This window comes from Vulpes vulpes, chromosome 2 (genome assembly GCF_048418805.1).
Source record: "Vulpes vulpes isolate BD-2025 chromosome 2, VulVul3, whole genome shotgun sequence".
NCBI lineage: Eukaryota > Metazoa > Chordata > Mammalia > Carnivora > Canidae > Vulpes > Vulpes vulpes.
The window spans coordinates 41,261,134-41,285,285 of NC_132781.1; the positions used below are offsets into that span (position 1 = coordinate 41,261,134).

Below are 24,152 nucleotides of genomic sequence, written 5' to 3' on the forward strand. Positions count from 1 at the left end.
CTCCCAGCAGTTCCCCTTGTGAGAAACCTCACAAGGATCTCAGAGGTGATGGTTAAGACAGCTTGGATCAAGCTCGGGTCCATAGCCAGACTCCATGACCTCAGATCCCCATGTCTCTCACCAAGAGGGCCAACTGTGGTCGGGTTGCTGTGCCAGTGGGGACAGCAGAGACTAATGCGGCCCCGTCCTGCCGGTCCCTTGTCCTGTGAGGTGGGAGGGGGGGCAGTCTCACAAAGGAAGCCAAGGGGACCCTCAAGAGGCTGAGCCTTTGCCCAAGGTCACAGGAAGGTACTTCTTAGGGAGCACTGAGGCGTCCTGTGAGAAGGGGGTTCTGAGGTCAAGGCGTCAGAGGCACGCTAGACTAAGGTGAGGGATATGTAAGCCCCTTTCCAAATTTGCTTGACCTTGTGCCCTGGTCTTTGCAGGACCAGGGTCTCTCAAACTCAAGGTGGAACCCCTGCTCTGGCCACTGCCACTGGCAGCTTCTCGGTTTTTGCACAGGATGTTAAATGGGCCATTTCCCCAGTAAAATGGAATCTGAGAGAGAGGAGGGTATGTGACTTGTGTAGTCCACTTGCCCTATTCCCCGTGGCCAGGTGGTTTTTGGGGTGCAGCTCCCAGGCTGCCTGCACCCACCCACTAGGTATCTCCGTGGGTCCTGCCAGAACCAAGCAGTTCCCTGGGTGGAGGAGCAGCTCTGGGGCCCCAACCCTGAGTGCCAGGGGGCATAAAGGCACCAGGGGCTGCCAGGTCTGGACTTTCTTCCACATGTCCTCTCGTCCTCTTGTCCTCTCAGCTGCACCCATCCCTCTTTCTCTGCAGGAGGCCCTGCATTCCCAGTGGCTGGTCCCATGCAAAGCAGCACACCACACTGGGGAAGTTCCTTAGGGCCAGCGGGTTGAATCCTTTGCTTTGAGGGAGTGCTTTGCAGAGGCAAATTTCTTTTCCAGGCAGCACAGCAGCAAAAAGCAGAGGCAGGAGGGTTCATACATGATTTGTACCCTTGTTCATAATGTATACCTCTTGGGGTGCCTGGGGACTCAGTCGGTTAAGTGTCTGACTCCTGGCTTCCACTCAGGTCATGATCTCAGGGTCGTTGGATTGAGCCCTGTGTGGGGCTCTGGCTCAGCAGGGAGTTGCTTGAAAGATTCTCTCCCTCTGCCCTTCCTACTGCTCATGCATGTTTTCTCTCTCAAATAAATAAATAAATCCTTTTAAAAAAATGTATACCTGTCCCCCATACTAAGTGGACTGGAGCTGTGGGCTGAAAGGAAGCAAGCAATTTAAGAGGGTTCCCGGCACCATTCTGGGAGCCCCTGGGACACCTCATTTACCCTCATAGGGGCCCTTGAAGGGAAAGTTCCTGCCCTCTGTTACTAGACCAGGAAGCAGGCTCAGCAGCACCAGGGGCCAGGAGGGGACCCCAGCATTATGATCTGGAGCCTGTGCGGCCTCTGGGCGGAAGCCTGGGGGACATTTCCAGCACAGGCCTGCAGCGTCTGGTGGTTCCTACATTTTCAAAGGCCTTCCTGGAGTGTCTGATGACGAGACCTGGGAGGGAAATCCAGATTGAGTGACTAGTGACCTCACACAGCCAGGGACAGCAGGCCTGGGGCCTTTGGGCTTTGAGCCTGGCACATGCCCTCTGAGGCTGGCAAGAGGGTGCTTGGGTGGCTGTGGTGAGAATGTTCCAGCCACAGTGGGGGTGATAGCAAAGCCTGCACAGACTCAGATCACATGGTACAACCTCTCCAGGGGAGTGACAGGTTCTGGCTGGCTCTCTGGCTGGCTCCCTGGCTGGGCTGAGTGTTCACTGAATAACAGCAATAATAATGATGACAATGATATAATCTGACAATGAGACAATGACATGGTGGGGGGTACTATTAGCCAGGTGTACATGCAGTAACCCATGTACATGTACATGTCACAAGCTGATGGAGGAGTTTCTATTATTATCCCCACTTTACAGGTGAGGCCACTGAGGCACAGGGAATAAGGGCTTGTTTGCTAGGAAGGGATGGAGCCAGATTTCAAACTTCAAGAGCCTGCACTCCTTCCTGCTGTTCAGTTCCCTCTTGTATCCACTGTGGCAGGCACAGTGCCCATCACAGAGCTGTGCTCACATGTTTTTCCATCGTCATCATCATCATCCACAACCTGGGGCCACACACAACGAGGGATGGGGGCAGCAGCCAGCACCTCCGCAGCCAGCCATGCCCAGTGCTGTACTTCCTCTTCTAAATGTCCCTTCAGGGATCCCTGGGTGGCGCAGCGGTTTAGCGCCTGCCTTTGGCCCAGGGCGCGATCCTGGAGACCCGGGATCGAATCCCACGTCGGGCTCCCGGTGCATGGAGCCTGCTTCTCCCTCTGCCTGTGTCTTTGCCTCTCTCTCTCTCTCTCTGTGACTATCATAAATAAATAAAAAATAAAAAAAAAAAATAAATGTCCCTTCAGCTCTAGAGGGTTCACAAAAATAACTCCCCCCCTATAGAGGGCTTAGGGTGTACCAGGCATGGGGCTAAGTGCTTCACCTCATTCTCTCAATCCACTGTCAAGGAGAACGGCATCATATCCCCATTTCACAGGTGAGGCTCAGAGACTCAGCCCAGGTCACAGAGCCAGCAAGTTCCTGGGACTTGACCTCTGACCCGTCCAGCCCCAGAGGCTGAGTCTTTGACCACAAAGCCTTCGGCCCCCAAACCATCACGCAGCCCCCAGAGGTAGAGAGGAATTTGCTTACCAATCAACAGCTGTAGGGTGGAGCTCTACTAGTAGGAGCCGGGTGCCTGGGTTCTGGGCTGGTCCCCTTGCAATTTATTTATTTACTCACTCAGGTGTGTAAGTAACACTCACTGTGCCCTTGCTGTGTGCCCCGGCCAGGCTGGGTGCTGGGGGCAGAACAGGGTAAAAAGCCAGCTGCTGTCCTTACAGCCTGTTTCCCCAGGGAGATACAGAAGCAAACTCCCCTCCTGCTCCTCCCAGGCCGGCTGGGGATGGAGAGCACTGGGCAGGCTGGGTTGCCCTGCAGTCTGTCCTCTCTCTGTCCAACATCCTCACTTGCCCCTCACCAGGTGAGCGTGCTTTGACTTTCCTTTGGGGAACTGTACCCTCCTGGTCCAGGCAGCTTGGGGTCAGTCTCTGGGGATGGCCTCCTGACCAGGACTGGCCTATAAGATTCCCCCTTCCGGGCCTATTCTTCGCATCAACTGGGAAAATAGTAAACATCACGAACACATTTAACAGAGAAAGGAAAATGGGACAAGGAGAGGGCGGTCTTTATTAACATGCTAAAAATTACAAGCCTAAACCCCATGGCTAACACCCTACTTAATGGCAGTAATGGACAGTCAATCCAGTTAAAAGAGTAGTAAGAAAGGGATAGTAGGGTCTTGCCTCTGCCAGCCCCACCAACCCTTATTCTCACTGGCTCCACCAACTTGTCCAAGACCAGAGCAGGGCACAAAGAACAATCTCAGCCCTACCTGCTGCTTCTGGCTGCCCAAAGCCAGCTCTTTGGTGCTCTGTGGGCAGCAAGTTAGTTTCAGCCTGTCCATCCCCCCTGCTGTGCTGCTTCTGCCTGGGTTTGCCTGCATCTCAAGGCTGGAGTCCCCCACCAATCCACAGCCAAGAACACCTGACTGCCTCTTGCCAGCCCCTTCCCTCTAAGGTAGACCACCTCCCACAGCAACAGGAGCCTGGGCAGCACTGCTTGTGAGACCACCAGGGTAACTGCAGCCCAGGCACCTATCAGCCTATTTTCCTAACTTGCAGCTAGGTCATGTAGCCAACATCCTAGCATGCCTCATTCCCAACCCCTCCTGAGTTAGAGCAATTCCCGTACCCACCCCTGTTCCAACTACTTCTAGAAGCAAAAGTAATTGAAGTCATAAATACAGTGAAGGAAGACATAATAAAATTATTGCTTTCTGAAGAGGACATGATTGCTTACTTAGAAAATCCAAAGAAATCAACCAGAAAATTACTAAAAGTAATAAATGAGTACATACCAGTGGTGAGTTATGAGATAAATTTAGAAAAATCAATTGTATTCTATGTGCTAGTGACATGCAGCTAGGAAAAAAATCAATGGGAAAAAAGTATTTCATCTTCAGTAGTAACAAAACACATTAAATATTAAACATTAATTTAGCCTAATTGTAAGACATTTATTTTTATGTTAATATTTTGCTCCTATTGGGAAAATTAAACATATAGTAAAGATGGCTAACAATAAATATAAAAACAATACCAAATGAAGACCTTGAGAACGTGTTATATGCTTTATAAATCCATAAGTGGTAAAGAGTATCAGAGAGCTTTTTTTTAAAGGTAATGATGATTGATGTCTCAATTTTAAAATGTTTTATGCTAATGAGCAAAATTTTATGTTGCATTAAAAACAAAACAAAAATTCTCTGAGCATCAAAAATAGGAATGATGGTAATGGATTATAATAACACCCTGGAAAGAAAAGCATGCGTGAGTCCATAGTGACATTCAGAAAAGGGGGTGAAGGAAAGATCTTCGCCGAACAACATGCCCTCTCTAGAAGAAATGACAGAATTGGAAAAAATCACCATTTTGCTGCCACCAATGTAATTTACACAGCAAGGAACATCAGTGGATGCTAAAGCCAGTGCGTGAAAAGCTGCTGGGGAATCAAATATTTACAGTGTCTCAAAGCACTGCCCCCTAGAATGTTCATTAATTATAAAGGGGAAGAGGTACATTATATTGAAGGGGTCAGGCAGGCAGAGCCTTAACCAAGTGATTAAACTCAATAAAGGGACAAACTGGTGTCACGTGTCTTCTTATGTGATGCTCTGAGAAGTCCACACTGTCACCTCTCCTTGACAAAAATACAAAGAAACAATCAGACATATCCAGATTATGGGGCAGCCTATGGGACAACGGCCTGGACTTGAAAGAAAATGTCAATGTAGTGAAAGCCAAGAACATAGATAAATAAATCAGAGATACTTCTAATTTCAAGGAGATGAAAGAGGCACGTGACAAACCAGATATGATATGTGATCCCTGGTTGGATCCCGGATCAAAAGAGAGAGCAAGTGCTCGCTTCGGCAGCACATATACTAAAATTGGAACGATACAGAGAAGATTAGCATGGCCCCTGCGCAAGGATGACACGCAAATTCGTGAAGCGTTCCATATTTAAAAAAAAAAAAAAAAAAACAAAACAAAACAAAACAAAAAAAAAACAAAAGAGAGAGCAAAAAAAAAAAAAAGGAGAGAGAGAGAGAGAGAGAAAGAAGCTAGGAAGGACAGTTTGAGAACAACTGTGGAAATTGGAATACGGATTGAATCTTAGATGATACTGTTGAATTAACATAATTTTTAGTTACGATGATGACACTTGTTTAGGTGGGAGACTGTCCCTGTTCTTACACTCCAAAGTGTTTATGGGGGAACTGTCAAGATGTCATCACTTACTTAAAATGCTTCTGTGAAACAAAACAACACCGAAGAAGATAAGTTATAGATGGATAATTACCGACAGAGTAAAAGAAAGTGTATGTGGCCAAATGGTAAAAGCTGATGAATCTAGAATCTAGTATATCTGGTGTTCATCATATTCTTTAACTTTTCCTTTTGAATATAAAGGGTGAGAAAAAAAACAGAAAAGGAAAAAACTAATGGAATTCAGTTCTAGTTTAGAAATAAATTTAAAATATTAATAGAACTGAATGTTGGATGAACTTCAAAATAAATTCCAACTTGGGAGGCGGTGCCTGGGTGGCTCAGTCAGTTAAGCTTCTGCCTTTGGCCTGGGCCATGATCTTAGGGATCCTGGGATGGAGCCTGCTCAGCAGGGAGCCTGCTTCTCCCTCTGCCCCTCTCTCTTCTCATGCTTTCCCTTTCTCTCAAATAAATAAAATCTTAAAAAAAAATAAATTCCAAGTGGGTTAAAGTTAAATATTTTTACAAATGGGGGGGATGCTTTGGAAAGAAAACAGCTCATTTATTCTTGCTAGAGATAGGAAATAAGTTCCTAACTACCATTGGGGAGGAAGAATTTCCTTTGCCCTTCGAGGTCCTTCTGGCTGGACTAAGAATCAAATTGACATGACAGATTAACAGGAGAAAATCAGATTTCATTTCATATTTATGGGGAGCCCACACAGATGTGGAAATTCCAAAGACAGTCAGGCAAAATGAGGTATATGGTCATCCTGAACTGAGCAGAAGGGGGTAGGCGTCTGGGGCTTCAAAGGGAAGGAATGAAAACCACAGGAAGATGAAAAAGAATACATGTTTGGTAAACAAATGTTGGGGCCACTTAGAACCAATGAGACTCAGAGGACTTTGATTAAACAGGCCTTGCCAGGTTCCTCCCTGTCTACCATACCCAGTTCATATCGTAATGTAGTTAACTAGGTGACAGAGCAGGTCCTCTATCTCAATTTATTTTAGGCAGTCAGGGGGAGGTAAAGAGTTTTTCCTGAATCTGCTGGGTTTTGATTTTTTTTTTTTAACTCAAAATAACCTTCACTCCAAAGTGGTCCATTCTAAGGTGGCCTGTCCTTGGCCCCTACAGTACTATGAAAATGATACATATAATTAGAAATGATATCATTGAAAGAAGAAATATTCAAATGTAGGAAAATTTTCAAGTAATAAAATGTGATCAACAAATACAAAAGGGAGGCAAGTATAAGAATAGAAAATGACAAGCAGTTCTGAAAAAATATAAAGAACCAATTAAAAAAATATAAAGATCAGGGGATCCCTGGGTGGCGCAGCGGTTTAGCGCCTGCCTTTGGCCCAGGGCGCGATCCTGGAGACCCGGGATCGAATCTCACGTCGGGCTCCGGGTGCATGGGGCCTGCTTCTCCCTCTGCCTATGTCTCTGCCTCTCTCTCTCTCTCACTGTGTGCCTATCATAAAATATATATATATATATAAAGATCAAAACAAAAGTTCCTCTGAGCTAATCAGTGCTCAGAAGGGATGGATACAACAGTTTATGCAGAAATACCAAGAACAAATAGCAACAGGGGAAAAATGCAAACTTTCATCAGTGATCAAAAATGAAAATGTAACCAAGTTTGAGATACTATTACATATTATACATCTATCAAGCTGGCAGAAACAAATTTAAAATAATACTCAGTGTTGTTGGAGATGTGGAGAAACAGGCACCCTCATGCCTCAGACGAATCATATCAGAGGTGGGGAGGGGACAGATAGGAAGAAGCCGACGACCAGACCATTGGATGGCCCCACCAAGGGCAGCCAGAAGCCCAATACCTCTCCTCAGATGAATGGGCAAATAGGCTCTTGACTTACCCACTCAGTGTCTAGGACATGGCAGCAGATATCTCCCGGCACTACCCACTCAGGGTCAGGGTTTTGAGAAGCCCACAGCAGAGGCCAGTCCTCTAGTTGGCAGCCAGGCAGCAGGCTAGGAACAGAGCTCAGGCAGGCTGGGACCTTGGCGATAGTGAGTGTTACTGAGGGAGGCCAGCCCAGTGTGCAGTGCAGGTAGAATGCTTATGGGGAGGGCCCGGGACTCTTCCCCCAAGCACCCCCAACTCCACTCTCTTGGGGCATCATCCAGGAACAAAGCTTCCTTTAGGCTCTACCCTCCCCCTACCAGCTCAGGGGCTAGGGGCTGACCAGCCAGCCCAGGTACCTCCAGAGGCCAGACAGCTCATACACTCTGGTCATAACCACATGTGGGTCACTGCCAAAGACACAGTGTGGATATTAAGGCATAAAAATACCATTTGGTGCTGGTTAGCTTTCTTGTTCTATAGAGTTGTTATAAATTGATAATATTTGGAACTTTCTTGTTTTTGAAATAAAAAGCAGCTGTCCTGGGAGGGATCCTTGAGCATGAGGGCAGGCCTCGTGAGCTGTGCAGGTGGGTAGACATCCTCGAGCTGGGCTCAGGCCCTATCACCCAGCCACCTAAGTGGGGAGCACAGGACACTTGTGACATGATGCCTTCTCCTACTCATCGAGCACAGTGCTGTGAAGTCCAGTGGACGGCCCGGAAGCCACCCTCTGACCCTCCACTCCTCTGTCGCCTCACCCACTTCTTTCTGCCCCTGCACCAGGGCAGTGGTCTCCATGTCAGCCTCTTTTCCCCCAGCCCCACGGGACTGCCAGGCGGGTTTGTCTAAAACACAGTGGAGCCACGTTATCATTTTGCTTCAACCCTTTCGATGTCTTATCCAGCCACCTCCCCATCTGTCCTCCACCTGCCTGGCAGCTCGCTCCCTCTCCTACCTGCCATCCCTCCTGCCCCGCGGGTCTCTCTTCTGGCATAGCCATCCTTTCCCTCTGCCCTGGTCGACCCTGTTTAAGACTCCACCGTCAGCCCTGGGAGGCGTTCCCCTCCCCAGGCAGAGTGAGTCTCCTGTCTTGGCACCCAAGCCACCTGGACAAGTCTCCAGTGCTGCCCGGGGCACAGAGGTGAGCCCCGACTTCCCTCTTAGAACATCCCCGCTATACCCACTCCCAGGGTGAGCCCCTCAGGGAAGGAGCCCTGTCCTAACCAGCTGTATGCCCTCTAGCCCCAAACCTGACATAGTGATATTAACAAATATCTATGACACTTAATCTGTGTCACACGTGGCGTTAAGAGCTTGCTAATATTATCCCTGCCTTACAGGTGAGGCTGAGCCACCTGAGAGGTTATGTAACATTGATTCACACAGCTAGAAGGTGGCAGAGCCACCTTCTCAGACCAAGTGTGCCTGAAGCCAGCGCCCTGACAAAGTATTACTGCGGCCTGGCCTGAACTGAGATGCTGGGGGAGGTGGAGGCACGGGGAGCAAAAGGAGGTCAAGGCTGGCTGAGGCTGCAGGGCCTTCGTGGCCGGGAAGGGCCTGCAGCATGGGCCAAGATGACGAAGGAGCCCAGAGAATGGGGACAGGGTGCTGTCGGGTGTCTTGTTTGGGAGTTGGCCCCCTGCCCCTGCCCTACACGCCTGGAGACCATGGAGGATGATGGAGTGCCTGGCAGGAAACCCACATGAAACAGTGGAGATGCACAATTTGCAGTGAGGTTGCTGGCAGCCTCTCTCCGCCCTAAAACCTCAGCTCCTGTTGCCACCTGCCTTTCCATCACAGCCAGGGCAGCCAGGCCTGTGGGGCCCATCACGGGCACCTGGAGGCCCCCCCCCCCGCCGCCACCCTGCAGATTATAAACCTATTTCTAATTATGGCTCCAGCCAGGTACTGCTCCACCTCCTGAACCCGGGCCACCCCAGATCTAGAAAGCCAGACAAAGCCTCATATTTGAGGCTTCTCCAATGTCAAACTTCTGAAACTCAGACCTGATCATCCTCCCCCTCTCCCCCCCTCCCCTGGAAAAACCTGGAGGCACTAAGGAGACTGCTTCATTTATTTATTTATTTTAAGACTTATTTATTTACTCATGAGAGAAAGGGAGAAACATGGGCAGAGAGAGAAGCAGGTTCCTTGCAGGAAGCCTGATGTGGGACTCGATCCCTGGACCTGGGATCACGCCCTGAGCCAAAGGCAAACCCTCAACTGCTGAACCCAGGTGTCCCAAGGAGGCTGCTTTAGAGCCAGACAGGCCTGGGTTCATATCCCAGCTCCTCCACTTACTGGGGGACCCTGGATGACTCACTTTACCTTTCTGGTTCTCAGGGTTTTTCCAGGATGAAAGAGAATGAGAACTATGAAGATAGCACAAATCATTTCTTCACCCACCCTGTCCACAGGAAAGTCACTAGAGGCTGAGCCACTGGACAAGGGAGGTCTAGGTCTAGAAGAGTACCAGGCAGAAAGGGGTCAGAGGCACACGCATAGGACTGAGACCAGCAGGGATACCAACAAGGATCATGGAACAGGTGGCCTGAAGAAAGGCACCATGCTCCAGTTCCCAAGACAGTCCCACAAATGGGGTGATGACCCCCATTTTCCAGATAAGGAAACAGGTACATCCATCCTAATAAGCAGCTTTGAAATAATCTAGGCCTTCGCTTCTTACGGTAAGGGCTCAGCCCTCTCCAGACACAATGGCCAGTGTCGGAAGTGAGGAATCAAAACCAGCTAACTCCAAGGCAGGGAGGCACGTGCTGGGGTGCTGCTGCCCATCCACGACTCATTGGAGCCAGCCAGCCAGCTAGCCTCAGCTCCTGAGCCCTCCATGAGGTCACCGTCTGGCCCCTACTCCAGCCCTCGCCCTCACTTTCCCTGTCCTTCCTCTACCTTCTCCACAAACAGCCACATGTCACTCCCTGAAAATTCCAGTCCCCAGCCCTGGATCTGTGCTTAGGCCTCAGACCTGGAAGAGACTGGTAAATGCTGTTTGTATGGTGAATGGATGGGCAGGGGAGGCTGGTGGAAAGGTGAGTGAACAGATGGATGGACAAATGGATGGATGTGTAACAAATGCATGAGTAGATGGGTCAACAGGGAGGCAGATGTTCAGATGGATGGATGAGCAGATAGATGGCTGGCTGGCTGGCTAAGTGGATGTTTAAGTGGATGCACTGTCAAATATGCAGGTAGATGGCTGGATGGATGGGGAGAGGGAAGAATGAGCAAAAGATGGAGCTTCGTGGGACAGATCTTAGCTCACTTATATGAAAAAGAACTCAGCCAGAGCCTTGTTAGGACAGAATGGGCTGGCCTAGGGAGGCAGTGAGTCCTCAGCTCTTGGCAGGGCTGTTCCAGAGTCACACAAGCACTGAATGTACCCCTACTCCCCTCTTAAATCAGCCCTCTGATTTACCTGTCTACCCTGTCCAGGTATTTATTGGTCTTAGATTGAGATCTTCCTGGAGACAATGGCCACTATAGGCTAATGCGCAATCAACACTGGCTTTTGGAGGAAGCTGGACATCTTCTTTGAGTTTTGTGCTACAGCAAGTGAGACATGGGTGAGACTCAGGGTCTTAGGTCTAAAGGGAACTTGGCGGCCTGGAGGCTTACTCTACTCTTGCATCACTTGTATGCAAATTTCTACATTCTGAGCTGCTTTGTTCCTCCACCCCCAAGAGTGTGCAACTATGAACAATGGGGCCCTCAGCAGTGACCCCAGGGGTGGCAGGTTGGTGGCCTTAAGGTATGCCTCAGTGGGGGGGGGGGTGTCCAAGGATCAGAGGGTGCTGTGGGTGGGGTGGGGGAACAGCATAGAGCAGAAGGGTACAAAGAGCCCCAGTCTAATTGGGGGATGGCTTCAGTCAGCGTCCACTGGAGAGGGCCAGTAGTCATGTCAACAGCATATTCAAGCAACGAACTATGGCCCTGGCCAGTTCCTACTCTGTGCAGGGAGGGGGCAAGGAGTAGCTCTGAGACGGACAAGCTGACAGACAAGCAGTCAGCATCCTGGACGGAAGACACAAGGCTTGAGATGTCCCAAGCCAGCCCAGCTGAGTCCCTGGGGCCCTAACCTGTGCCTGGCTTTTAAAGGGGGCTGAATCACACCTTAATCAGGTTCTCTGTTTTTCCCTCAAAACAACTCCTCTGTTGTGGGGCCGTGAGACAGAAGGGCCAGTGTGGAAGAAGGTCAGTCAAGGGTCTGCCAGCAGAAGCAGGCCCAAGGCGCATTCCTTGGGCTCATCCACCCAGTGCTGGCACACATCTCTACGTGGATGCCAGGTACATCTCCTGACTTCTTGCCCAACCCGCCTCCCACCTCAGTCTTCCCCATCCAGCAAATTCTCCAAATTCTCTCCTCTCACACTCTACTTCCCATGGGCTCTAGTATCCACACTCAGCCACTCCCCCTCCTCCTCCTCCACGGCTGCCCTGTTCGGGCTTCCAGCATCTCTTGCCTGGAGAGATCTCCCTCCCTGCCCATCTCCCTTCACGCCACAGGCCACCTGGCACATCTCTAACCTCCAGGCCTGCTCCTGTCTCTGCGAGGGTCAGCCACCTGCAGATATCTGCAGGTGCAACCAGTCCCCGACTTCATTCCACAAAAATGTGCCCCAGGACAGAAGAGGCCTCCTCCCCGTCATTCTAAGGGGCAAAAGTCTTCCTTTGGTTTCGTCTCTGTACCTAGTGTCTTCTTTGTACCTAACACCAACTGATAGTAATTTTCATTCCTTTGCCTGTCTCCTTCCCATCTCCAGGCCACCCTGGTCTCCCAGTGCCAGGGAGAGTTTTGGCATACAGCAGGCATACAAGGTGTTAATGGAAAGAAAAATAAAATTTTTAATCCTGAAAACATCTAAAGACAACGCTTACATGAAAAGGCATTTCCATTAAGGCTACACTTATAAAAATTTCAGGGCCTTCACCCAATCGTGTGTGTGTGTGTGTGTGTGTGTGTGTGTGTGTGTGTGTGTAGACAGCAGTTAACGCACTCATGACATTCATTCTGTTTCCAGGTCAGCAGGCATGTCCCCTATCCCTCCCTCCACCAGCAGGCCCAGCTCTAACCGTCACTTGGGACTGACAGCCTCTCCTTCTGCACTGGTGGGGCTGCTCAGGGCTGGGGCTGGGACTGACTTATGGCTGCAAGGGCCACAGAGCCCACCGCAGCAGGAGGCATAGGAGCCCTGTGGCTTCACACACTTACCCCAGGGTCAGGTGAGGAACCTCCCTCCCCAAGTCCGCGGAAGGGACCCACAGACAGGGTTGTTGACCAGTGCAGACGGTGGAGGAGCCACCCAAGCCACGGGAGGAGGACTGGTTTCTCAGCTATCTGCCCCCCACCCACCAGGTTCCTGCATTCGCCCTCTAGGCCCACCATTCCAGGGAGGCATGAGGGAGATCCTCAGCCACAGGCCAAACGCTGCTCCCTCTGTCCCGGCTTCCACCACCCCATCTCCTTTTGCCTTCTTTGCCTCTTTGGTTCTCTTCCTGAAGCCAGGGAACATTCCTGGGCCTTGGAGTTGGGGCCAGGTATAATATCCACTCTGCCTACCCAGGCTGGTAATTCTGAGCCCTGGGGCACCCACCTGTGAAAGGGGGGCAAGTCCTACTTCACAGGGGGACAGCCCAGCACCCACTGGTAGCTCAGATCTTCCTCCAGCCACAGAAACTGCTTTCCGGGGACATGTCTTGCTGTTTGGAAGGCCTGATTCTATTCCCTTATTCAGATCTCAACAGGGAGGCACCAGACATCTGCCTGCAACCAAGTCTTACACTCCCTGGAGCTTTCATCTTTTCTAGAACCCAGTATCTTGGGAAGAAAGCTATAACCTAGAGGGGTGTGCCATATGGATTCAGGCCACTTCAAGAATGTCCAACAAGATGGACCAGACTCCATGGGCTTTCATCACACAGCCCTTCTCCCAGCACAGCCAGGCTGTGGTGCGGGCAGGTCAGAGGCCAGAGGGTGTTGCATCCCAGCTAGGGCTTGCACCATCCACCCCCAGCCCTGGAGTGTGGTACCTTGCACTCACCCCTATGCTTGAGGGACTGCACCCTCTAGGGAGCACCCAGCAGGAGCAGAAGTGCAGATAAGAGGTCTTTCACTCTTGTTCTGTTCCCCCTTCGTGGGCCACAGGCACCCCGACCTTGTCTTTCAAAGCTCAGGGCCTAGGCCTTTCCCCTTTGTTTTGTCAGCTCGGTCATCTCTAGCATGTCCCCATTAGGCTGGACACATAGAGGCCACCTGTTCACCAATAATGCCTTGAACTGTCTAGGAGTGACTTGTTGGGGCTTTGCAGGCCTTTTGGGCCCCTGCTGATTCCATCCGCCCGTGCTGCTCAAGTCCAGACCTTCCTCCTCTCTGACTGTATGTCATAGTCTCCTGCTAGAGCCAGCCTCTGTTCCCAAACACACATCCAATCTTCTACAGAGAATGGCTGAGGCTTTCCTGATCTTGCTATCACTTCCCTACCTCCCAAGCTCCAGCCGCACCTGTGGGGGACATGAATGCCTCATTCCCAGTGGGAAGGACAGGCCCCCTGCTCAGGGGAGCTGGTGCTTTGTTAACAGATGGCAGAGATGACACTCAACTACTTTTGTTTGCAATTTTTCTAGCAGGAAGGATGGTCTTCAAACTGGAAAGAGGACAAGCATGTGGCCCACCTCTGGCTGCTCTGAAGGTCTTCCATCCCCAGACTGCTGAAAGGCTACAAGAGGGGCTGGCAGCTCTGAGCTGAGAGCACCACAGACCTTGTGGTGCAAGAGCAAGTCACAGACCTTGACCTCAACCCCAGAAAACCCCCGGCCCAGAACAGCCTCACAAAGGTGCTTGCAGGTTTTAGAAGACAATCATAACAAGTGCAGGAGCAGTCCTGACAGTGTGCCTACTCGGCGACCCTGGACTATGTATGTGACATATAGGAGCTGGTTCAAGCCCCATGATGACCCAGTGGAATGGGGACTATTATCATCACCACTCTATGGATGAGCAAACAGAGGCTGAGAAAGGTTAGAAAAAAAAAAAAGACATAAGAAGTCAACATGGTCTTGTCATTGTCTGCTCCCACATACTAATGACTTTCAGGGTTTGGACAGGGGTGTTTCCCCCCATCTTCACATTCTTCAAAAGGTCAGCCTTTGTGTTGCAATTTCAGGTACTCATATTTTCATCAAATTTTCTCTCTTCTCTTTTCTACTATGATTCCTAAGCTAATAATAAATCAGGGGGGTGTCAGAGGCCAACCTTATATATACATAATATCATTACTAATTCAAGTGCATACTTTATTCAGACTTCCTTAGTTTTTACCTAATGTCCTGTTCTTGTTCCAGGATCCTGTCTACATTATTTAGTTGCCGTGTCTCCATAGGCTGTGCTTAGCTGTGACAGTTTCTCAGACTTCCCCTGGTTTTGATGACCTTGACAAATTTGAGGAATACCAATTAGGTGTTTTGCAGAAGATCCCTCGGTTGGGGTTTGTCTGATATTTTTCTCATGACTAGACTGTGGTTATGGGCTCAAGGAGGAAGACCAGGGAGGTAAAGTGCCTCTTATGACATCACATCAAGGGTACACATGATCTATCTGACTTATCACTGTTGATGTTGACCTTGATCGTGTGGCTGAGGCAGTGCTTCTCAGGCTTCTCTGCTGGAAACTCACTCCTTCCCCTTTAGAAGGCAGTCACTACGCACGTCTGACACTTCGCTTAAGGGGTGGGGAGTTATGCTCTACGTCCTTGATGAGGAAGTTATTTATTATTAATTATAAATTACTTCTGTATGGGAAATGCTCCTAGTATGCATTTGTTCATTCATTCATTTAATCATTTATTTATATTAGTATGGCCTCATGGTTATTTTATACTTTGCAATCTAGTAGCAAATTTTGATTTCTGCAAAGGATTCTGGCATCCTTGGTGTTGAGGGTAGTTGGTAAAATGTGAGTAACCAGCCCTGAGAAGTTTGCTGAACCCCATATCTAACAAACAACAGTTATCCAGCCTTGAGCACTAGTGGGTTGGGAAATCTAGGTCTCCACCTGATTTTTGAACAAATAAAATAGAAATTGTCCAAGCACGTAGAGTTTTGAAGGGATCCCTACCTGTAGAGAAATGACTTTCCTCCATTGTAATGTATAGTGAGTAGGGAAGCAAAATGTTTGTCTGTGGGTCTCCATCAACAATACAGCGTGAATAGAGCTGCCTCTACTAGGCCCTGTCCGTGGTCCTGCCCTGTGTTTGCAATCAGCCTGTGGATTCAGACAAAACACCTGCTTTTCCAACCTGCAGGCAGGATAGTGGCTGAGAGTGCTAGAGATGGGATCTTAAATTTTCTCTATCGTCTATTACCAGGAGGCAAAATGAACAAGATGAAATTTAATAGGAATAAGGGCCAAGTAACAGATTTTGATTCAAGAAATCACTGACACAGATAAAAGGCCTGATCTCAACAAGTCAGGATCATTAAAAATTTTTTTTTCTTAAAAAGGAACTGCATTAGAACAGAGAGACCTATGGGTCATGACAACTGACGCACTGCACAGTTCTAGACAGGAAACTGGTTTAAACAAAACAGTAAAAATCGACATTTTGGGGCCAAACAGGGAAATGTGAATACGGTCTGCATATTAAATGAGATGAAAATTTACTGAAGCAGAAAGTGATGATCATTTACTGGAAAAAAAAATCAGGTTACAAAACAGTATGCACAGCATGATCTCATTTTACGAGGGAGATCTACATATAAGCATAGAAATAGTTCTGGAAGGATGTGACCAAGGTGTTACAGCAGATCTGCCTGGGAGATGGAACATAATACTTTTATTTTTGCTTGCCCATATTTCTAACTTCCTACAGTGATTATAAACTGCTTCTGTAATAATATAAGATGATGCTGTCAAAGGAAAGAAATCACTAACCTTTCTCCAGGATTGAGGGGAATCCTGGTTTGGCAGAGGTTTCTAAGAAAGATCCTTGGGGGTTTTGATGGCCATAAAGTCAATATGAAAGAAAAGTGTGGTACACCACGCAAAAGGCAGCCTCACCTTGAATCACCTGCATGTGTGTCAGCTGCTGGGGTTGGAGCCATCCCTGGGTGGGGGGGTGCTCCTGACTCAGGGCCTCTGTGTTATTACTAGGGCGGCTCCACGGTCATAAGCCACAGATTTGGCCCCTCTGCCAGGTCATATGGAAATGGCTGGCGCTTCAGGAATAGAGGATATTCGACCCAGAGAAGTAAAGATGGGAAGGAGTGGATGGGAAGCAGTAAAGGGGGCAGGAGTGCTCTTTTCAAATATTTAAAGCCTGTCACATAGAAGAGAGACCCAGGAGAGTCCCTTTGCAGAACCGCGCCGACTATGTAACAAACAGGTTTGGCTCTGAGAGTGCAGGAGGGAGAAGGTTCTAACAACAGCAGCTATCCACCTCGGGAGCAAAGTGACGACACTTGCTGGGGGCTCAGGTGGTTTCCTGCACAGATTGCTGGAAGAACTGCTTTGCTGTTCTGGAACTCCAGGTTCTAGCAGAGCGAGGCAGGTGCTGTGCCTTGTGTCCCGTGTGCTGGGGCTCTCCCTATGCTAAGGGGCTGCTCAGCTGATCTCAGAGGGAGCCACTGGTGAGGGTGAGGGGCTTGGCTGGCCTTAGGGGAAGGAGAAGGATCATGATGGCTGCAGGAAGTGTGGGCTCCAACAGGAACCACAGCACTGAGTTTCCTGGGATGGGGAATCTGGGTTCTTAAACTTGATACCTGCCTCATCCTCTTCCACCTACTGCTCCCAAATCCTCGCCATGCCCAAGTGCTAAGGAGAGATGATCATCTATCATCTCCCCCTTGCCAGGTGACAGAGAGGCAAGGGTCCAACCTAACCACGTCAAGGTTTCTCCCACAATCCAGAATGCTAGGCCTGGGGTCCCCAGGGACAGAATGTGAACCACTGGCCCACCTGAGGCCCTCAGCCCCCCTGCTTCCCATGTGGAGCCTGAGGCCTTAGGTGGCCTTAACTCACTAGGAGAAAGCCCTGGGCGGGTCAGAGTGGGCAGTGACAGGAGGCTGGGGATGGATGCTCTCCTGCCAGGTGGGTCCCCTGCCTTTCCACCCAGACACAGTCACCAGTCCCCGTGCCCATGGCCATGGCCGAGGGGGCATTTACTGATATTCCTCTTCCCACCCCACTGGCAACACCCACCCTCTGCTAACAACCAACGGAACTGCTTTCCCCAGACAGACGCGGGCCGACCACAGAGACACTGCTCGGCTGCCCTCCGCCAGCTTGGCCCTGGCTGGCCTGCCGCAGCTACCGGGCGCCTGAGGCCTGCCCCGGGCCGTGAGGGGCCAGCACGTGTCACCCCCCTTCCGGGTGCGTGTGCAGGGTGGGCGCTGCCAGGCCGCAGAGCGCTCCTCGTTGGCCCCCGACCCCGGCTGGGCCCAGCGGGGCGGGCGCCCCCCCCACCCCCCCCACCCCCGCGTCCTGGAATTCGGTTCCCACGCACCCAGGCGCCGGGGCTCCGCAGTGCAGTGCGGGGGAGGGGAGGTGGGCTGGGAGGGCCCTGGGCTGCCGCGGGCGCGGCGGGGGCGGCGGGTCCCAGCCCGGGGACGGCGCGCGGCGCCCTTACCTCCTCGCCCTGGCCGAAGCGCAGCCCCAGCGCCGCGACGCGCTCCACGCGCAGGAAGCCGTCGGGGTCGCGGCCGCACACCTCGAACACCTCGCGCAGGCGGCGCACGGAGCGCAGCAGAGCCGCGGGGGCGCCCGCCCAGCCCGCGCCGCCCGCCATCCGGCCGGCCCCGCGGCTAGCCCGAGCCCCGCGCCGCCCGCCGCGCCCGCCGCAGCCCGCCCCGCGCCGCCGCCGCCGCCGCCATCGCCGCCGCCCGCCGCCGCCGCCCGCGCGCCGCCGCCACGCGCAGCCTCCGCCCGCCGGCGGCCGAGCCGTGTCAGCCGCGCCGCAGCCCCGCGCTCCGGGCGGGCGGGCGGGCGGGCGGGGAGGGGCGGCGGCGCGGAGGCTGCAGACAAAAGCCGCCGCGCTCCCCCGGGCCGGGCCGACCCCGCCCAGCCGCCTCAGCCGCCTCAGCCGCCTCGCTCTCCCGCGGGCCCCCGAAAACCGGAGGGGGGCGCGCGGCCGGCGCCCGGAAACCCCCCCGCACCGAGGCCCCGCCCTCTCGGCAAGGCAGAGGCGAGGCGAGGCGAGGCGAGGGGCCCGCGGCAGCCCCCGCGACCCCCCCGCCGCCCCCCCCGGCGGCCCTCGGCGCCCCGCCCCCCCCGCGCCCCCCCTCGTGGTCCTAGACGCCCCCCCCGCGTTCCCCCCCGCGGCCCTCGGCGCCCCGCCCCACCCGCGCCCCCCCCCGCGCCCCCCCGCGGCCCTCGGCGCCCCGCCCCCGCGCGCCCCCCCGCGGTCCTCGACGCCCCGCCCCCCGCGCCCCCCCCCGCGGTCCTCGACGCCCCGCCCCCCGCGCCCCCCCGCGGCCCTCGGCGCCCCGCCCCCGCGCGCCCCCCCGCGGTCCTCGACGCCCCGCCCCCCGCGCCCCCCCCCGCGGTCCTCGACGCCCCGCCCCCCGCGCCCCCCCGCGGCCCTCGGCGCCCCGCCCCCCCGCGCCCCCCCGCGGTCCTCGACGCCCCGCCCCCCGCGCCCCCCCGCGGTCCTCGACGCCCCGCCCCCCGCGCCCCCCCCCGCGGTCCTCGACGCCCCGCCCCCCGCGCCCCCCCGCGGCCCTCGGCGCCCCGCCCCCGCGCGCCCCCCCGCGGTCCTCGACGCCCCGCCCCCCGCGCCCCCCCCCGCGGTCCTCGACGCCCCGCCCCCCGCGCCCCCCCGCGGCCCTCGGCGCCCCGCCCCCCCGCGCCCCCCCGCGGTCCTCGGCGCCCCGCCCCCCGCGCCCCCCCCGCGGTCCTCGACGCCCCGCCCCCCGCGCCCCCCCGCGGCCCTCGGCGCCCCGCCCCCCCGCGCCCCCCCGCGGTCCTCGACGCCCCGCCCCCCGCGCCCCCCCCGCGGCCCTCGGCGCCCCGCCCCCTCGCGCCCCCCCGCGGCCCTCGGCGCCCCGCCCCCCCGCGCCCCCCCGCGGTCCTCGACGCCCCGCCCCCCGCGCCCCCCCGCGGCCCTCGGCGCCCCGCCCCCTCGCGCCCCCCCGCGGCCCTCGGCGCCCCGCCCCCCTGCGCCCCCCGCGGTCCTCGACGCCCCGCCCCGCTCCCCTGCGCCCCCCCCCCGCGGCCCTCGACGCCCCGCCCCGCTCCCCTGCGCCCCCCCGCGGCCCTCGGCGCCCCCCCCGCGCCCCGCCCCCCCTCCCGCGCCCCCCCCCCCCCCCCCGCGCCCCGCAGGCGCTGCGAGCCTCCGACGCGAGCGTGACTGTGACACTCGTCCGAGGACGCAGGGACCCAGAGAGGTGGACATTCCTACCCTCGGCCGCCCAGCGCGTGAGACTCCGGGCCAGGCACACCTGGACGCTTCTGGGCACTCGGGACGGAGGAGGTGGAGAGGAGGCCCGGGGCGGGCCGGAGGAAGGGAACACAAGGCAACTCGGTGTGCTTATTGCAGGGCCCAGGGACACCCAACAGCTCACTTAGGAAGGTTTCCACTCCCACCCTGCGTGGCAGCCCCGGAGGCCCCAGCCTCGTCCCCGAGGACCCACAGCACCTGCACACCCGGACCTGAGCCTCCCCCAGCTAGCACTCAGCCGAGCCTCCACCGGGGCTCCTATGCTGACCCCGAGGGCCGGGGCCCTGCAGGATCCCGCCTGTCTCCTCTCCCCCCTCCGCCTTGCTGTTTGGGCATGCCGGGCCCCTGTGGCTCCGGATGTCCCCAACCCAAATGCAGGCCTCGGCTGAGTCCACTCCCGCTTAGCTTTCCCGCTCGCTCGGTCAAGAGAACTCACCCAGGAAGCCCTCCCTGATGGCACACATCTTGCCTGCTAGTCTGAAGTACTGAGTTCAGTTGCCTTCGTCCAGATGCCTAGTTAGTTGTATAATTCTGAGGCGGAGGGGTGCCCATCTCCCCCAGCATGCTGGAAAACCCACCAGGACAGATGTGTCTTCAGCATCTTCTTGTCCCCCATCTCCAGCCAAGGGTGGGTCCCGAGGAAGCCCCAGCCCGGTACCTACGGGAGCCAAGAGCAGGGTGGAGACCCAGGCAGGGGGTCTGGAGTGGGCGGTGAGGAACCTCTCTTCCCTGGCCTCTGGTCTTCCTGCTCAGCTTTGAATGGGGATACATGTGGCTTCTGGAATACTGGGCCACATTCTTCCTCTGTGCAGCCCCAGTTCCAGGGGTGGGTGTGGCCTTTATCTGCCCTCCCCACCCCCTTGATACTTGAATTCCTCTGCAAGCCCCTCCTGAGAAGAGAGGCTTGGGAGTTTGAGGATTGGAGCGTTCAAGATGCAGTGAAAGTCCAAACTGGGAGGTCATGGGGTAGGGTTAGAGGTTGGGGATGGGGCTGGTTCTGGGAAGAGTGTGGGCTTCTGTGCCAGCTGGATGCTCCTCAGCAAGATACTTTGAGTCTCAGTTTCCATGTCTGTACAATGGGGGTAATGCAGTACCTGCTGCAGAGTACAGTACAGTACCTGCTGTAGGCCAAAGATTAGCACTAACCTGTGCATATTAGCTGCAGGAGGTCCAGTGAGCCTGCGGGCAGGGAGGTAGGCATGTAGCAGCTGGGGCTGCTGCCTGCCCCTGGAACCCTCTTGTGAGTTCGTCCAAGTCCGCCTGCCCATTTTTTCTCACCAAAGAGGCTCACCCAGAAAGGAGATGAACAGGAGCTGGGGCTATTGTCTGTGGGAAGCTGCAGAAATGGCTGTCAGAGCCCTTTCTGGCATCACATCCCCTAACTGGGGGACCAGGAAACGCAGACACCTCACCCAGTTCAGCTGGGGTGCAGGGGTGGGGGGCTCAGATCTGAGCATGAACAAATCCCAGGTGAACCAAGCCCAAAGCCCACAGTCAGATTTGTGGTTCTTCTCCTCAAAGACAAGGTCACACCAAATTCAAAAGCTCCTTTTCTCAGGGGAGCCCTCCCTGACCCTTGACTCTCCTCAACCAGTGTCCGTCTGCAGCTTTACCTCCGTTGGGTGATGGTTTGATGGACGCCTGCCTCCCCCACCTGAGGACTGGGTCTGTGGCTCAGCACTGTCACTGGGGCCAGCAAGACGTTGCAGGCATGCCCTCTGTGTTGTCACATTCCTTCTGTCAAGTGCCTATTTGTATGGGCATGCTGGGGGGACAGAAAAAAAGAGCAGCTACAGTCCTGTCCTTGCCGAATTGATAACTGGGCAGTCATGACACATGTGACCTGCACTGAGGGCCCAGACTAGGAGACCCCGGGTGGCTGGAGGCAGACCTGGGACCAGAGTCCCAGAGCTCCCAAGTCCTTGGTCAAAGAGCTCCAAGTGCAGCTCCAGCAGCTCCGGCAAGAGAGTAGCCGTGCCAGAGCTGGAACCTCAGAGTGGAGGGGCTTGCCCCAGGGGAGCATGAGGCCCCTTTGGGGGAGCAGTGAACAAGAAGACTCAGAGCCTCTCTCCTCTCCTCCCCTTCTTCCAGGTGACCCAATTCCCCAGGTGATTTTCAACAGCTGCCTCACCAAGCACATCTGGGAAATACACATGGAAGGAACAATGGGATTCCAGCCCATTCTCTAGGGAGAAGCCTCAACAGGCTTCAGCCTCTCCCATCTCCAGTCTCTTCTCACCCCTGTCCTGGAGCATTCCAGCTTCCTCCTGCCTCCCTCTGCTTGGGGTGCCTCCTCAATCCTACTCCTCCCCCAAGCCACTTCCTTTGGCCAACTCCTGTTCTTCCAGATTCCCTGGAAGTGGCATGGTACCTCTTGCAGGAAGCCTTCCCTGACTATACCCTCCCTCATCTTGACCGCTTCTCCCCTCTACTTCTGTAGCATTCTGTACAGACAGGTGACACATACAGACTGTGGAGCCACCCTGTCAATGGGGATAAGGCTGTCATGAGGGTCAGGTGGGTTAATATATGTAAATGTCAGTGCCCAGGTAGTAAGTGACTGTCCTTGTGTCTTCTCCTTTTATCACAAGAGCAGTTGGGAATGGGTATGAAAGGTCCTCGAGGGCAGGGACTGTGTCCTTTCTCGATTCTCTAGCTCCCAGCTCCTAGCACAGTGCCCAACACACACAATCCAGGTCTGTGAAGGAATTAAGGAAGGAATGGGCAAATGTGGTAGGCTGGAAATGCCTCCTGAGGATATTCGTGTCCTAATCCCGGGACCTGTGAATGTTCCCCTACTGAAACAAGAGTCTTTGCACGTGTGATTAAGGATCTGAACATAGGGAGATTATCCGAGTTATCTAGGTGAGCTCTAAAAACAGTCACAGGGTAGCCCTGGTGGCTCAGCGGTTTAGCGCCTGCCTTCAGCCCAGGGCGTGATCCTGGAGACCTGGGATCAAGTCCCATGTCAGGCTCCCTGCATGGAGCCTGCTTTTCCCTCTGCTTGTGTCTCTGCCTCTCTCTCTCTCTCTGTCTCTCATGAATAAATAAATAAAATCTTAAAATAAATAAAAACAGTCACACATATACTATAAGAAAGAGGCATCCCACTCTTGGTTTTTGCTTAGGTTGCACTCTCAAGTGAATTAAAAAAAAAAAAATCTAAAAAAAAAAAAAGGCAGAGAGAAATCTGACAGAAATGGAGGAGGAGACAACATGACCACATGGGGCAGAGATCAGAGTGAGGCAGCAGCCAGAAGCCAAGGAATGCCAGCAGCCACTGGAAGCTGAAAAGAAGAAGAAAATCTTCCCTAGAGCCTCCAGGGTGAACATGGCCCTTGATTTTCAGATTTCTGGCCTCTAGAACTGTAAAAGAATAAATTTCTATTGTTTTAAGCCCTTCAACTTGTGACAGTTTGTTACAGTCATCACAGGACCCTCATACATGTACGAATATCACAGGGAAGTTATTAAAAATGATGAAGAGCCAGTTGGGATTCCCGAACAGCTGAGCTGGACAGCAAGTTCTGCTCTTTTAGCCCTATGATTCCACCCAACTTCACTTCTCTGAGCCTCAGTGTCCCTGTCTGTGGAGTAGGGAGAGCAGTCCCTACCTCGCAGAGGTCCTGCGCGTAATGAGAAAATGACCGTAGCAGGCCCCGTGTGTGTGCGGTGCCCAGTGTAGTGGCTGGTATGTGCAGGCGGGTACGTGTGTCAGCATGGAGAGGTTTGGAACCAATCCGAAAGGGGGAGGCATTTCTGATTTTCATGTAGGGGGCCTGGACTTCATCGTCCATGTTGCATGGAAATGGGGCAGGGTCCAGTTTCTTCTTGCTCACAACCTGCTGTTTTGTTTTTTAACCATGAATGATTATCCCTTTGGAGATGAGGAAAGTGGTGTGAACTCATGTGCTTTCTTCACCTGTCCTAAAATATGCTCGGTCAGCAGAGACAGAGCACCCATGTGCTTGCAGAAGCAGCTGGCACTGCCTGGATGCCAAGGATGGGGCATCCGGGTGAGCAGGGCATCTACAGACCTTGTCTTTCCTAGTTGAGAGAGGTGCCAGGAGGCTGGTGGTTTCTCTCACTGGGGGTGCCCACAGAGAACCTTCTCTGATCCTCAGAAGGGAGCAGGCCCAACCGATTGCTAACCTTCCTTCTAGGATTCTAGGAAGAGTGCCAAACCTTACATATTCTTCCCTGCTGAGTTCCCAGTCCTGTCACCAGCGGCAGAAATGGCTCCTAGAAGTGGCTTCCAGCCAGGGCAGCAGCTCTGGGTTCCTCTGGGGTTGGGCAGTGTCTCCATCAGCAGGTCTCACCTTCCAGAAGTCCACTCCCCACAGAGCCGCACATTGCCGGCTTCCAGCGCTCTCTGCTGCCCTCTTCTGCAGAAGAAACTCCCAGG

At 53.9% G+C, this 24,152-nt stretch overlaps 1 protein-coding gene, 1 long non-coding RNA gene and 1 other non-coding gene across 3 annotated transcripts in view; 2 read left to right on the forward strand and 1 right to left on the reverse strand.

Annotated features, from left to right (window-relative positions):
• RAB11FIP4 (RAB11 family interacting protein 4) overlaps positions 1–18,145 on the reverse strand; it is a 117,707-nt gene extending 99,562 nt beyond the window's left edge. Inside the window, exon 1 of the mRNA XM_072747749.1 lies at positions 17,939–18,145. Within this exon, the coding sequence (XP_072603850.1) occupies positions 17,939–18,097 (159 nt within the window). The 5' untranslated portion in view covers positions 18,098–18,145. The remainder of the gene's footprint in view (positions 1–17,938) is intronic.
• Positions 5,073–5,179, forward strand: LOC112933210 (U6 spliceosomal RNA). Its single transcript, XR_003237620.1, has one exon. It is a non-coding gene; the product is annotated as a U6 spliceosomal RNA (small nuclear RNA).
• On the forward strand, positions 8,084–14,365 carry LOC112933135 (uncharacterized). The gene is made up of 3 exons (XR_003237603.2): positions 8,084–10,882; positions 11,491–11,603; positions 13,941–14,365. It is a non-coding gene; the product is annotated as an uncharacterized lncRNA (long non-coding RNA).
• Positions 18,146–24,152: the final 6,007 nt, after the last annotated feature.